This window comes from Megachile rotundata, chromosome 7 (assembly GCF_050947335.1).
Source record: "Megachile rotundata isolate GNS110a chromosome 7, iyMegRotu1, whole genome shotgun sequence".
Lineage (NCBI taxonomy): Eukaryota > Metazoa > Arthropoda > Insecta > Hymenoptera > Megachilidae > Megachile > Megachile rotundata.
The window spans coordinates 12,589,550-12,604,567 of record NC_134989.1 but is presented as its reverse complement, the minus strand read 5'-3'; the positions used below and the strand labels follow the sequence as shown (position 1 = coordinate 12,604,567).

Genomic DNA, 15,018 nt, shown 5'->3' with positions numbered 1-15,018 from the left:
ATTCGACGCATGGTAATTCGACGCGTGGTAATTCGACGCGTGGTAATTCGACGCATGGTAATTCGACGCGTGGTAATTCCACGCGTGCTAGATAATCATATTCATACACCCCACACTTATTAACCCCTATATTTCTAAAATCTCCAAACTCATTAATCCCTGTGTTCCCAGAACCCCCATATCCATTGATTTATCCTAAACCTCCTTATTCATTGATCTTCACCCAAGATAACCCGTTTGATCGTTAAATTACCATTCTCAAGAAACATTTCTACTAATTTCTGAGAGATCTCAAAAATCGTTAGCTTTACGGGACGTAATCTCCAAAGTCGTAATTTATCGACTCATCGTAAACCGCTTCCGTAACCACGATGGATTTTAATCTATTCGCGAATCTCTGGCCCGCCGGTTTCGAGGGTAACGAGGGTGTTGCGTGTTCACGTGCGTGTAGAAGAGGGTGCTATCAAGATGGGGCGTGTTCCTGGCCCGATAAACTCGGGAATATTCTCGCGGAAATCGTCGAGATTCATTGCCGACACCTTTCGACCGATAGGCCAGAATTAACCCTTCGGGTAAGATCTCTGGTCGCGGACTTCGCGGTCTTCTGACACGAAAACACACGAGAACGGAGGATCGAGAGAAACGAGAAAATTTGATTTTCACAGGTTTTTAAATTTCTAAATGTTCAAACTTATGAATTCAAAAATTGTCAAAATTTACAAATTTACAAAATTCTAAATTGTGAAATATGAACGAAACGATCGGTCGTATTAAATATACACTCAGACGATGATACCTTGAAATTTGTTCCGCGTTAATTTCACGAGATCACCGAAGCCATACTAACCCCTAGGAAGCAGAAACTAGCGAATCGAGACATCGTTCCAATATCGATATCGCGTTAAGCAACTGAAGATCGAACTTCCAATAACGAAATTGTCGCGTCAAAGACGACCACCGCCTGTTGCTAGGCGATGATCAGACCCCGACGTTCCTAAGGAGTTTAGTTTTCTCACGATTTTGCGACACCATTGCCAATCAGCGGGAAAATCTCGATCGAAATCGTCCTCCTCTCGAGATAATCCGATTCCGTCGGGAGAGATTACGTTTTCCACTGGACTATTACTATTTCCGTGATTAATGCGTGTTTCGTACGATCGTTAAACGTCGATCGAATTAAACGCTCGGAAAAGGTAACAAACGATTCTCAAGATGACATAAATCTTGGCGGTTGTTAGCGGCAGGAGGGAGCGTCATAAAACGAGCATCCGATCTGCATAATTCTTAGGACTCTCTGCTCGTTTTTCTTCTTTGATTTTGCAAGTTCGAGAATTTGGAAATTCTAGGAACTTGGAATCTAGGGACTTGAAAACGTAAAAATTGAAAAAAAACCCTTCGAGAAATCTGAAAATTCGAGAGGGAACAAATTAAAAAGAATTCACCATTGACGAAGTCCGAATCTCCCTACATTGCAATCTCCATTTCAATTAAATCGTTGCAAACGATACTGTTTGTCGCAGCACAAATTAATATCAACCGATACCTTTTATTCCCGTGAAATTCGACGTCCGGTTTAAAGCACTAATGAAGTTCGACCGACTCCACGTGGAAAGAAGAATGGAAGAAGAAAAAGAAAGAATCCGAAGAAAAGTTGTGACGTAACGATCGATACACTACGTTAAATTGCTCGGGAAAGGACGATATCTGACCTCGCGATTTCATTTCGCTCTCAGCTTCGCCCGTATTTACCAATTTTTACGAGATTGATTTTAAATTTCACTACGAGGCTTGTATAAAGAGCACTGTTTGGAGAATAATATGATTAACCCGTTTTTACACTTGACGTACTTACTTCTTTCTTTTGTTTCCCTTTTTTTATCGACTCCATTAACGTTGACGCAATATTTGCTGAAAATTCATTTCCGCGTACCTTTGTGCACTGTTATTGCTGTTACTAGCATTCTTCTGCCAATCAGAGGAAAAAGAACGAAAGCGGAATGCGTTATTACTTTTTCATTGAATTCATTTTTATAATTTATCACGCGTTCAAGATTAAATATAAAAATTTATATACATAATTTATATATTTATATACTAATATTATACTAATACTTACTAGTTTAGAATCCATCGAGTCCCTCTCTCTCTATATCGCCACCCCAAAAGAAACCTATCACCAACCCAGCAGAAATAGAAAAGAAAATATCTCCCAAACAAGTTAATTTCCGTCCTCGATGGAAAAATTACCGTCACTTTATTGACGAAACTTTCCTGAACGCAAAACATCACGGAGCAATATTTGAATGAGAAGACAAGAAAACAGCGATATATAAATACACGTCACTTATCAAAATTTACAAAGTAACCAAGACTGTCATTGTTGTTCAAGCCGCGTAGTAGCGAAGGCTACAAACTAATGTTTCAACAAGTGTTCCGTCGACTTTCATATCGTAAACAACAATTACAAAGCTTGATATAGGTATTGTATATATTGTACGCAGGTTTGAAAATCGAAGGAGATTGCGATACACGAGGTTGGAAAAAAAGAGGGTGAACCGAGGGTAGGGATGAAAAATCTTTTCGGAGGGCAGAGAAAGCTCTGAGAGTATTTTCTGCTTTCATGCTTCTTTTCCGAGCGGAAAAAGGACTATTGTCCGATTTCGAGAACACCTCGTCGAGAAACAATTTATCGAACCGTCTTGGTCGAATTATTTCTTTTCGTTTGGTTGCATAACCACAGAGAAGAATTTCTTTAAAATGAAGACTTTAAACGAAGCTACCTTTGAAATTTAGCTAATTTGCAATTTGTAGAATACTTTAATATGTATGTACATAGGGTTGTTTTTGAAGAAGATGTACCTTCAAGTGTAAAAAGAACGCACAGTTTTAAATTTACAAAAATTATTTCTGAGATACTGAATGATTGTGGAAGAATGTGCTAAAAATTACTCGAAGAAGAATTAACAAAAATAACATTACTATAAGTTAATTTGTAGTTCAAGTACAATAATTCTCACAGTCAACCTTGACCAAAATACTATATACCAAATGGACATAAAATTTCAAATTTCTTGATAATCATTCGTAATTCCACGCGTGGTAATTCGACGGGTGGTAATACGATGCGTGGTAATTCGATGCGTAGTAATTCCACGCGTGGTAAGTCCACGCATGGTAATTCGACGCGTGATAATTCGACGCGTGGTAATTCCACGCATAGTAATTCGACGCGTGGTAATTCGACGCGTGATAATTCGATGCGTAGTAATTCGACGCGTGGTAATTCGACGCGTGGGAATTCAATGCGTAGTAATTCCACGCGTGGTAATTCGACGCGTGGTAATTCAATGCGTGGTAATTCGATGCGTAGTAATTCCACGCGTGGTAATTCGACGCGTGGTAATTCGATGCGTGGTAATTCGATGCGTAGTACTTCCACGCGCGGTAATTCGACGCGTGGTAATTCGACCCGTGGTAATTCGATGCATTGTACTTCCACGCGTGGTAATTCGACGCGTGGTAATTCGAAGCGTAGTACTTCCACGCGTGGTAATTCGACGCGTGGTAATTCGATGCGTAGTAATTCCACGCGTGGTAATTCGACGCGTGGTAATTCGATGCGTAGTAATTCGACGCGTGGTAATTCGACGTGTGGTATTTTGATGCGTGGTAATTCCACGCCTAGTAATTCAACGCGTGATAATTCGACGCGTGGTAATTCCACGCCTAGTAATTCAACGCGTGATAATTCGACGCGTGGTAATTGAACACATAGTAATTCAACGCGTGGTAATTCGATTGCGTAGTAATTCAACGCGTGGTAATTCGATTGCGTAGTAATTTCACGCATGGTAATTCAACACGTAAAACCACTCGTAAAACACTGAATTAATTTCCATGCAAGGTGTTAACGAAATAAGTGAAGAACGAGAACGGAATATTGAATTGTTTCAGATAATTGGAAGAAAAGAAAAATGACCGAGGGACAACCATCTTACAAACTGATCTACTTTAACGCCCGCGGTCGTGCCGAGCATATTCGCTACATATTTGCATACGCAGGAATCGATTATGTCGACGAGAGAATTTCCAAGGAACGTTGGCCGGAATTGAAGAAATGTGAGTACGCGGCGTCCACTTTGTACTGAATCGTTTAAACGATTCTTATCGAGGTTGGATCAATATTTTGGATCTACAGGTGTTACCAAAAATTGCTCTCGATTTTGTTAATTGCTCGTGATGTGTCTCGAATGAACAATGATCTATTTTTGTTTGATCAGTTGCTGGGGGGTTTGGAATGATAACATGCGTGGTGTTCGAAAATTATTGTTCTGTTTTTTGATGCGGGTGTTGGGTGAACGAGGTCTTTGATAGATGGAAAGTTAGGGAAGGTTATTGTACATCTTTATCATTTGCAGTTATATTTTTAGTAGTAAAATTTGCTGTTTATAGTAGCAAAATTTTTAATACTTCTTACTACTTATGGTAACAAATTAAGTACTAAAATTTTAGTACTACTTATAATACTAAATTTGTTAATAGTTGCAATCGTAACAATTACGTGATGCACCTTCGTCAATTAATAATTCATAAAACGAACGACAGCCATAATCACCAAACTAGCGCAAATAAATACATCAAGCAGGTAAATATCCCGGTAAAATTCTTGAAAACCTTCGTCATACTTTATGATAATTCCACTAAGATAGTTGCGATTTAATAATCTACAATGTTGTTAAGGACAGACATAATTGTTAAATAAGCTGAATGGATAATTAGCTGATTTTCCTCTTCACAGTTTTTAGATCGTTAAAAACCCTCATAGTTTATGATAATTCTGCGATAATATTTATCAGTCATTTTACAAAATAAGAATAGGCCATGATTGTTGTCGACTGTTTCACCTAACAATTTGCGCAAACGTAGTACCTTGGTATTTAACGCAACGTATTTAGTGATTTGTGTTGTATCGAAGGACGATCATAATTATCCTGGCCTGAATAGTCGACCGAGTATTTTTCATTCAACGTACCGGGTGGTTTTCCTAAAAATGACCTTGACATTTTTTTAAGTATTCGTCCCTCAATACCAATCAAATTGCGTATAGAATATTTCGTATCGTTTGTATTAACCAATAAAGGACTGCAATATAGCACAACTATTACCTGACTTTACCACATGGAAGACATACTGCTATTTTACAATAAATTTCTAAAAATCATCAGTGAATTTCTCAGTGATTCTAATTAAATTAATTTTATATACAGTACATTAACTCTACTAACAGTTAAACCAGTAAAAAATGTTGAATGAATCTAACCAGATGATGATTAAAGTAGATATTTGGATCGTTAGCTTCACACGAATCACCCTGTACATTTTCCGTAAAAAACGAAAAGCGGAGGGTGTTTCGTTAGTAGGACGCGTTGATTAAAACCGGCATAATTTCGCCCGGGCTATTCACGGCTCGTGGCTCAACTTATATACGTACAGTCAAGAGCAAATCTGGCTCCCCTATGAAAAATACAACCAAGGGAAATTCAGCTAGTCAATTTCTAGGGATTTTTCAAAATTTAAGAACTTGCAAACGTGGTAACAAAGTGGAGCCACAAGAATTTGGAATCGGGGAATTTAGGGATCTAGGGATTTGGGATTTGGGGGATTTGGGGGATTTGGGGGATTTGGGGGGGTTGGGGGATTTGAGATGAGGGATTTGGGGGATTTTGGGGATTTGGGGGATTTGAGATGAGGGATTTGGGGGATTTTGGGGATTTGGGGGATTTGGGGGATTTGGGGGATTTGAGATGAGGGATTTGGGGGATTTTGGGGATTTGGGGGATTTGAGATGAGGGATTTGGGGGATTTGGGAGATTTGAGATGAGAGATTTGGGGGATTTGGGGGATTTGGGGGGTTTGAGATGAGGGATTTGGGGGATTTGAGATGAGGGATTTGGAAATTCCGAGATCTTTTAGGAAATGTAGGGATTTGAGGATGCAGAGATTTGGGGGTCTTCATAATCTGGGGTGTGAAGGTTTAGGGATTTAGATATTTGGAGATCGAGGTATTTGAGGATCTAGGGATTTGGATTCTAAGAATTTAGAAATGCAGGGATCTGGAACTGTAGAGATTCGGTACTCTAGAGGTTTGGAGATGATCTAAATTTGATTTGAGGATTTGATCTGATTTGATGATCTAAAGATTTGAGGATCTAGGGATCTGACAATGTAAGTCCTTGGAGACATACATATTTTGAGATCTACAAAATTTGAAGATCTAGAGATCCATGTACCTAGAGATTCGAAGCTCTACTTATTTGAAGGTACAGTATATGTCCACAAAACAGTCCCAGGAAGTTGTGGACCTAGAAATTTACACACATACTTCTATGGCTTGGAATTCGGTGGTCCAAGAGTTCCCTGATGAGCAGCACCAGAACTTAGATACTTGGAAATCCAGGAATGTAGGAGACTCGAACCTATAACTTCAAAGTTCGCTATACTTAAGTTGCGTATATTAATCTATGCTGCGTCTGACTGTACATAGATATTTCGGCACGGCCGCAATTTTCCATCGATCGAGTCTGTTCGAAGCTAACAGCATTTGTTCTTAGCGATGCCTTATGGAATGCTGCCTGTGCTGGAGATAGACGGGAAACCGATATCGCAGAGCAACGCCGTGGCAAGATATTTGGCGAGGAAACACAATCTAACAGGAAGGGACGAATGGGAAGCGATGCAGTGCGACGTTCTCGTCGATACTCTTGGGGACCTCAAGCAATGTGAGCGATCAGAATGCGAATCGATGTTCCCTTTATCTGCTTCGTTTCTGAACCGCGTCGTCTCTATTTCTTCCCTAGTTCTATTGTTTAGTAACTTTCCTCTGTTTCTCAGTCGCTAAACAAGCGGAATAAAAACGACGCGTTACTCGATAGGAAGATCTCGGGATGCGATAACGTTGCTGATTTTCAATTACGAAATGCATGATTGTGTAACCTCGGTTCGTTTGCATAATGCGTTGACTATCGCAACAAAAAAAAAAATTACGAGCTTCATTTCTAATTCCGTGCATGCATTCCCCTGTCGCTCGCGAGATATGTATGAATTAAAAACAAGGAAAAAAACAATTGAAATTGTTCCCAGCGATGTCCATAAGGTAGAAAAAGGAAATGATCGCTGCGGGTATCATTTGCGATTAAAACGTCGATTTGCGCATAGATTTCCACGGTTTTGCGCGAATGCGTCTCTTTTTCCGTTCGCTTTTTTCTGTTTCCTTCTAGTCTCTCTTTTTTTCGCCGTTCCTACAACTCTTCGTTATTTCCGTTTCGCTTTAATCCGTCGATGATTCACGATTCGATGCACCTGAACAGCTGGAACATCGCAGATTTTCTTCGAGCTATAATGATGCATGTTTTTGATAGCCCGTTTAACCGTGACCATTACCATAACGAGCGTCAATAAGAAACCATGGCATAATTCGATGACGCGCCTACGCGATTTCGTATTTTCCTCGTTGCTTTTTATTCTTCGTATTCGAAACGTAATAAGGACTAAACTGCTATTATTCGCGAGTATATGTGTATCATCGTGTTGATCATTATTATATGAACAGTTACGTATATTAAAAATTAACTAGTTTAAACTTGAGCCTTCAGTTTCTTATTTCACATTATTGCAATTTTAGTGACATTCGGAACCGGTCTATTACTGTCAATTTAAAAATATTTAACCGACAGACTCTTGTTATATTGCCACTTTTACATGGAATTTCGCGTTATATCGCCGCAAACTGTATATCACCACGTTTTATATCGCTACGCATTGTATGTTGCCCCGCGTTATATCGCCGCGAAGTTGTATATTGCCTCGCATTATATTGCCGCGAGTTATATATTGCCATGTGTTATATCGCCACGCGTTGTATGTTGCCTCGCGTTATATCGCCACGCGTTGAATGTTGCTTCGCGTTATATCGCCACGCGTTGAATGTTGCCTCGCGTTATATCGCCACGCGTTGCATGTTGCCTCGCGTTATATAGCCACGCGTTGAATGATGCCTCGCGTTATATCGCCACGCGTTGAATGTTGCTTCGCGTTATATCGCCACGCATTGAATGTTGCTTCGCGTTATATCGCCACGCGTTGAATGTTGCCTCGCGTTATATCGCCACGCGTCGTATGTTGCCTTGCGTTATATCGCCGCGAGTTGTATATTGCCTCGCGTTATATTGCCGCGAGTTATATATCGCCACGCGTTGTATGTTGCCTCACGTTATATCGCCACGCGTTGTATGATGCCTCGCGTTATATCGCCACGCGTTGTATGATGCCTCGCGTTATATCGCCACGCGTTGAATGTTGCCTCGCGTTATATCGCCACGCGTTGAATGTTGCCTCGCGTTATATCGCCTCGCGTTATATCGCCACGCGTTGAATGTTGCCTCGCGTTATATCGCCGCGAGTTGTATATTGCCTCGCGTTATATCGCCGCGCGTTGTATATCGCCACGTGTTGTATATTGCCTCGCGTTATATCGCCGCGAGTTGTATATCGCCACCCGTTATATCGCCACGCATCACATATCATCATGTACTATATCGCCACGTATGGTATTACCGCGCATATTATATTGCCACGCGTTATATCGCCACGCGTTATATCCTCACGCATTACATCGTCATGAATTACATTGATATGCATTATATCATAATGAACTATATTGATATGTGTTATATCATCACGCATTATATTGCCTCTCACTGTAATGCCACGCGTTATAACATACATTATATTGCCATACAACACTGACGCCATAAAAATTTGTCTCCGCTTCTATTTTTTAATTAAACTTAATAAATAGCGTGTACCGTGTGCGACGATAAAGCGAAGCGATTTAAAATTGTCCGAGTAAAGTTAGAAGAATGAAATTGTAGCAATCTTAAACAACACACAAGCGTGTCCTCTTTTTCACCAACTTTCTTAGTTACATCCTCTGTAAGAAGGATAAATAATGGTACGTTTAACGTCATACGTTCCAGTTATATCCCAATATCGTACGGAAGAGGATCTCTTCAAGAAGGAAGAGAAGAAGGCGAAACTTTTAAAAGAAACGATACCGTTTTACTTGAACAAGTTCGAGAAAACTGTCGGCGAGAACGGAGGCTACGCCGTTGGCTCCACTGTAAGTCATTGTTCTTGCGGATTTGATATTAAGATTTTTACCATTTACGCGAGAAACTTCGAAGACGACTAGCAAGAAAAAAACTATATCGAGGTTCTTACGTAAACTTCTAGATAAACTTTTAACGCGACGAGGAAAATCTTGCTTAACAATGTTTGAACGGAAAAAATTGACCGAAACGTTCAGTTATTTCATTATCGAATGTCAGCGGTATACTTTTTCTTTCCAAATGGAATGGAAAGATTTTTTCAGAGAAATGAATTGCTATTTTTCAGACAACGTGGGCAGATTTTGTGTTCGCAGTGGCACTGGAGAATTTTGAAAATATTTTCGGCACGACGGCGTTAGAAAATTATCCCGGTCTTCGAGCTTTGAAGAAAAGGGTTCACGAGATACCTGCGATCGTTGATTGGCTGGCTAAGCGACCTAACACAGAATTTTAAAGCGAAAACGCGGGAAAAATGAGAACATATCTTAATTCTACGTGTGCGCTTGGAATAATATAATTCAATGTGTTCGTTAATGTTGCGAGTTGTCAATGTTGTAATTTTATCAATAAATGATACGAATGTTTGTCTATAAATACGCCGCGATATTTGACGGAAAATTCAAATGTTAAAACTGTGTTAGATCGAACTGTACATTTCTGATACAACCTGAACACTTGAGCTTAAAAGACAGTCAATATTTCTGGAATATATGTACGTTTATATGTAAGATGTCTTCAGACAAAAATATAAGATACACAGTTTTTTCTATATTTTTAGTTAAATGATATTAACAAAAATTTATTTTTGTTGCGTTGTATTGTTCTATGACAAGAATATACATTTACGAGCTTTATATTTTATAATTTGTATTTGTTTCGTGTTTATTATTCTTGTATTTTTGTGACACAGTGATATACTTTTGAAGAAAGTATTAATATTTGCTAATATCAAATGTCAAAAAGAGTGTGACGTCATAGAAATCTAATTGCACGAACACAATGTTTAGCTTACACTTTATCGACAAAAATTTACGAAACACTAAATTCGCGGTCAATTTGACACTGAATGCGAAATAGGTTAGTCAACACTCAAATCGATGTAACGTTAACTCGATAATTTGAATTCTGATATGATTAAATGTTACTGATTAAGTGTTAAGAAATGATGTAATATGAAATAAATTATTGTAATTTAAAAATGCTGACTAATGGAACATAATAACATTGTAAAATAATTATTTTCCCATTACTTCCTTTACTACTTATTTTCGTGTGTAATAGTTATTTCGATAAGATAGTATTTCGATTACCGTATCGACATCGCCATCTGACAGTGAATAGCGTAACCTCTTTACTTCACAACCTTTGTACGATGGGTACATGTTGTGTAACATTGCACAATATCGCGTTACATTTTTTAAAAATGATAAAACACTGAGTTCGAGAGTAGCTCGAAAATTTGAAATATTTTAACGTAACATGTATATAACGAATAATCACTTGTTTCGTATTAACACAAGATTTTTTATTAATCGATCATTCTTGGCTTCTCATAATTCGCGCTACGGATCATGCGTAGAACGCAACCAATCAAACTTGAACATCGACTATTACAGCTCATTGAGTTCCTCCCATCACGTTGGCTTCGCTTTCCTCTTATGTCCATAAAATACTTCTTTATTGAATAAATTTGATTCCTTTTATTAAAACTTAGTTCTTATAGACTCATATTTATGAAGAACGTTAATTTTTATTCGTTAAAGTTTACAAGTGCAGAAATCAATTAGTTCTTCTAGATGCTTCTATAGAATCTCATATTTTTTTAGCATCAACAATCTCGACCAATGAAATACCGTTATCGTAGATTGAGAAGGGCAGACTATATATAGCAGCATAATAAAGTTCCATTAAATTACGACTTGCCGGCCGGTTCGGAAGCGTTTTGCTCTTGTTTCACGTTTTGCGTCTTCCAACAATAAGAAAAAGTGTAATGTATTCCTATTTTATTTCTGCTTCTTAGTTATTCATGTTTTATTTCTTGTAAAAAATGTCATATTATTCTTCCGTGTATTTATTTGGAAATTCGTGATCGATATATTGAACTTTCGCAAAAAGTAATTTGGTGTCATTGACCTTATCGATGATTTAATATTGTTAGAAAAGCGTGTCAGAGAAATTAGGATAAAATTATGTTGCTGAAAGTTCAAAACTCAATGTTAATAGACAGTAATTTATAAATGTCTTTCCCAGAATCTTGCAAAATGCGCATAAACAGTACTTGCACACGTACCTCCATGTTGTGATACTAACGTGAAGTAACGCTTCTTGAAAGTGTTTAAAATAATTCTATCTGAAAAAGCTTTTAGCAACAAAGTAAATAAATTAATTAAATGCTATATGTACCAATAAAATTTTCTCTTGTAGTAATTGTTTTTTGTTTAATTAATGTATTGTAATAAATTAATTTCATATTTATTTTTCCTTACAGAAACATGCCTCAGTACAAGTTAACTTATTTCCCAGTTAAGGCTTTGGGAGAACCAATTCGCTTTCTCTTCAGCTATGGAGGTGTTGAATTTGAGGACTTCCGTTTTAACAGAGAAGACTGGCCAAAACTAAAACCTGGTAAGTGTAAATTTTAGATCAATTTCATTTGTTTAGTTATGTTCTACATGCAGCCAATTTATTGTTTCAAATCTTTCTGTTTGTAAAAATGTACATCATATTGTGGGATGTTTATGTAATTTTTGTTTATCCTTCCATGAGATATCTTGGGGACAATAGCTATTGTCCACAAGACAATGCTCCCTTGTTCCTCGATATATCATCAATAAAGTAAAATTATGACTTCTAAATAGATATTTGTAATCATACAGGAAGCAATAAATCTATGTAATGTTAAACAAATGATTCAAGAAGAAATAATGACTTATTTCTTTTTTGCTTTGGTATTCAGAGGTTTCTGATAATAAGAATATACTTTCTATTTTGTCTTTCCTGTTACTTTCAGACATGCCATTTGGCCAGGTTCCTGTATTGGAGGTTGATGGAAAGAAAGTTTGTCAGTCTGTAGCCATTTCTCGCTACTTGGCCAAACAGTTTGGTTTGGCTGGTAAGAATGATTGGGAAGCTCTTGAAATTGACTCCACAGTTGACACCATCCATGATCTGAGAGCAAGTAAGTATTTAACACAATTGCAGAATTCAAATTGGACTTGTATTATATGTGATTAGTTTCCATTAGAAAAGGTATGTTTTATAAAGAGTATTGTTTAAACAAAGATTTTATTTTTCAGAGATTGGTGCCTATCACTATGAGCCCAATGAACAAGCCAAAGCTGAGAAACTCAAGATTGCACAAGAACTGGTGCCATACTACTTGGAACGTTTGGACGCCCAGGTGAAGAAAAACGGCGGTTACTTTGTTGGCGGTGCTCTTACCTGGGCTGACCTTACCTTTGTTGCTCTTCTCGACTACCTGAACTTCATGATGGGTCACAATATCATAGAGAAATACGACAACCTGAAACAACTACAAGAGAAGGTTCTCGCTATACCTAAAATCAAAAGTTGGGTCGACAAACGTCCCCAGTCTGATGCCTAAGCAAATTTACCGTTTTCGTATCAATTTTTTTTATTTGTAAATGCGTAGAGTTCGCGGTCAGAAGAGAATTGTAAACCCATGAAGTATTTTTATATGCACAAAGAATTGTGCTGTATTATTTTGAATATCCCTACTACAGTTTACTTAGCAACACCTGTGCCAGTTGGATATGGCTTATTTTAGATTGCCACGTTAATACACGGTTAATCAATATAACAAGATTATTCATATACCGTACAAAGATATTTGTATACCATAAATAGACTGTTGAGATTATGTTGTACTTTCCTGCAGAAATAAACATTTCATTTTATTAATTCCGACTTTCTTTTTAGATCACATCCTTGAAATTATTTATAAGCGTTGAACATGTTTCAAAGTCAATATAAATGTTGCATCTATTCATAGTTTGAGAATTAATATACCTGTCGCTAAAGCTGAAGTTAGTATTATTTTCATGTTCTAGAAAATAGGGAGATCGATAACGATCAATATAATTATCCTCCACTTAAAAATCAATCCAATTGAGAATTTGTGCACAAACAAATTTCTTATCACCCATGATACAACATACATTTCTGTCTCTGTTTCTGTTATGGAAGAACATAAGAATTACTTTTAGCAAACAAGATACGACTGTCAGTGGAAAGTAGTTAATCTAACAGACCAGTTGTTGGATATAGATAAGACTGAAAAATAAAAATCATGCCATACAGATAATTTGACTTGGTCTGCACTTTGTGAGGTGGACAAGTGACAATGATTGTTTTATTAAAATATAGGTATCTTCGTTTGTAATTTTTTTTATATACTTCATTAAATAAATCTTGCATGAGATAGCTAAAAAATTCCAGTGTGATCGTTGTAAAATTGACTGTACGCTCGTTAATGAAGGTGCACATTGTATACATATCAAAAGAGGAAAATTAATCTTCTCTCGATTCATGCAACATTAATTACTCGTTCCTCACCTTCGGATGCCTTGCAGTCTACGGATATAAATTGTCATGCGTGACTGGCATTTGCAACAAAGTGTACAAAGACTAAGTAGATTAAATGTAACTAAGTAAAATTCATCTCGCGAATTATAAATAAATAAATTTTGTGGAGTTAAGTAACATTGTACAGATAGTTGACGTGCAGGGGTATCGGCCCCTTTTGATTCTAGTTACATTCACGTCGAAACAGCTCGTAAATCAGTTTTTCCAGCAGGACGTTTATTGACTTACACAATGTTACGCAATGTATATTGAGTAATAACTGCTCCAATACCTGCTCATGGCTTGCTATATACAGGAAGCTGACTCATTGTAACGCACAAAGACAACGTTAAGTTATTACATAACGAGTCGGTATCTGACGGATTCAAATTTGTTATTTTGGATAATCAGCTTTACAAAGTGTTCACTTGACAAACGTCGAAAACATTTGGTTAAGCAATCTTTTACAATCATAAAATACGATATTAACATTTATACTGCAGGTTAAATAGTGTAATGAGTTACTGAAGTAATTTGTCAACGTCGTTAGTTCAATTATAAATATTCAATACACCTTTTGATCTCAAAAGGTCGTTTTCAATACACCTTTAGCTGATCTCCGGTTACATGGTACATCTGATTATTAGAGAATTCCTAGAAAAATGTCGTGTTTACTGATAATTTTTACATAGCAATTCTGATTACTTTAGAAATTGAAGCAAAACGATTACAGTTTTATCTTCACTGCTGAATCATGTAATAGAGTAAGCATACCCGGAGCCTCATTTTTCGATGGCCGTGACTTGCAGAATTCTAGGTTCTCTGAACCTCTCCTTTTTTTTTGTGGCGCGATGATACACAATTTGAATTGTGCAATCTTGTTATACTTTCTCAAAGATTTTGACATTTGAGATCTGCGGAAAAAATGAAATTTTGAAATTTTATGTTTCAGGATTTTTTGGAATGGTTTTAGGTGTTTTCGGGATTTGGGCTTTGAATTTTTGGGGCTTTTACATTTTTTGGGTTTTGGGGTCTTTAGATGTGACAATTTTGGTATTTTTAGGGCATTGTGAATTCTTGAGATTTTGGGGTTTTGAAATATTTTAGATTTTAGTCTTTGGATGTGAGAATTTTGGAATTTTTGAGGTTTTGAAATTTTTCAGATTTTAGGGACTGCAGACGTCAGAATTTTGCAATTTTTGGGGCATTGTGGTTTTCAATTTTAGAGAATTTGGGGTTTTGAAATTTCGAGGTTTTAGAAATTCCA

General features: G+C 37.2%; 1 protein-coding gene across 1 annotated transcript; it reads left to right on the top strand.

The window, feature by feature from the left end:
* The first annotated feature begins 3,959 nt into the window (after positions 1-3,959).
* Positions 3,960-13,088, top strand: LOC100881165 (uncharacterized). Its single transcript, XM_003703906.3, has 9 exons — positions 3,960-4,119; positions 6,612-6,779; positions 9,036-9,178; positions 9,454-9,618; positions 10,994-11,027; positions 11,148-11,154; positions 11,656-11,792; positions 12,178-12,345; positions 12,464-13,088. Exons 1-9 carry the CDS (start codon positions 3,975-3,977, stop codon positions 12,769-12,771), a joined length of 1,275 nt encoding a protein of 424 aa, XP_003703954.2. The 5' UTR covers positions 3,960-3,974; the 3' UTR covers positions 12,772-13,088.
* The last annotated feature ends 1,930 nt before the right edge of the window (positions 13,089-15,018 follow it).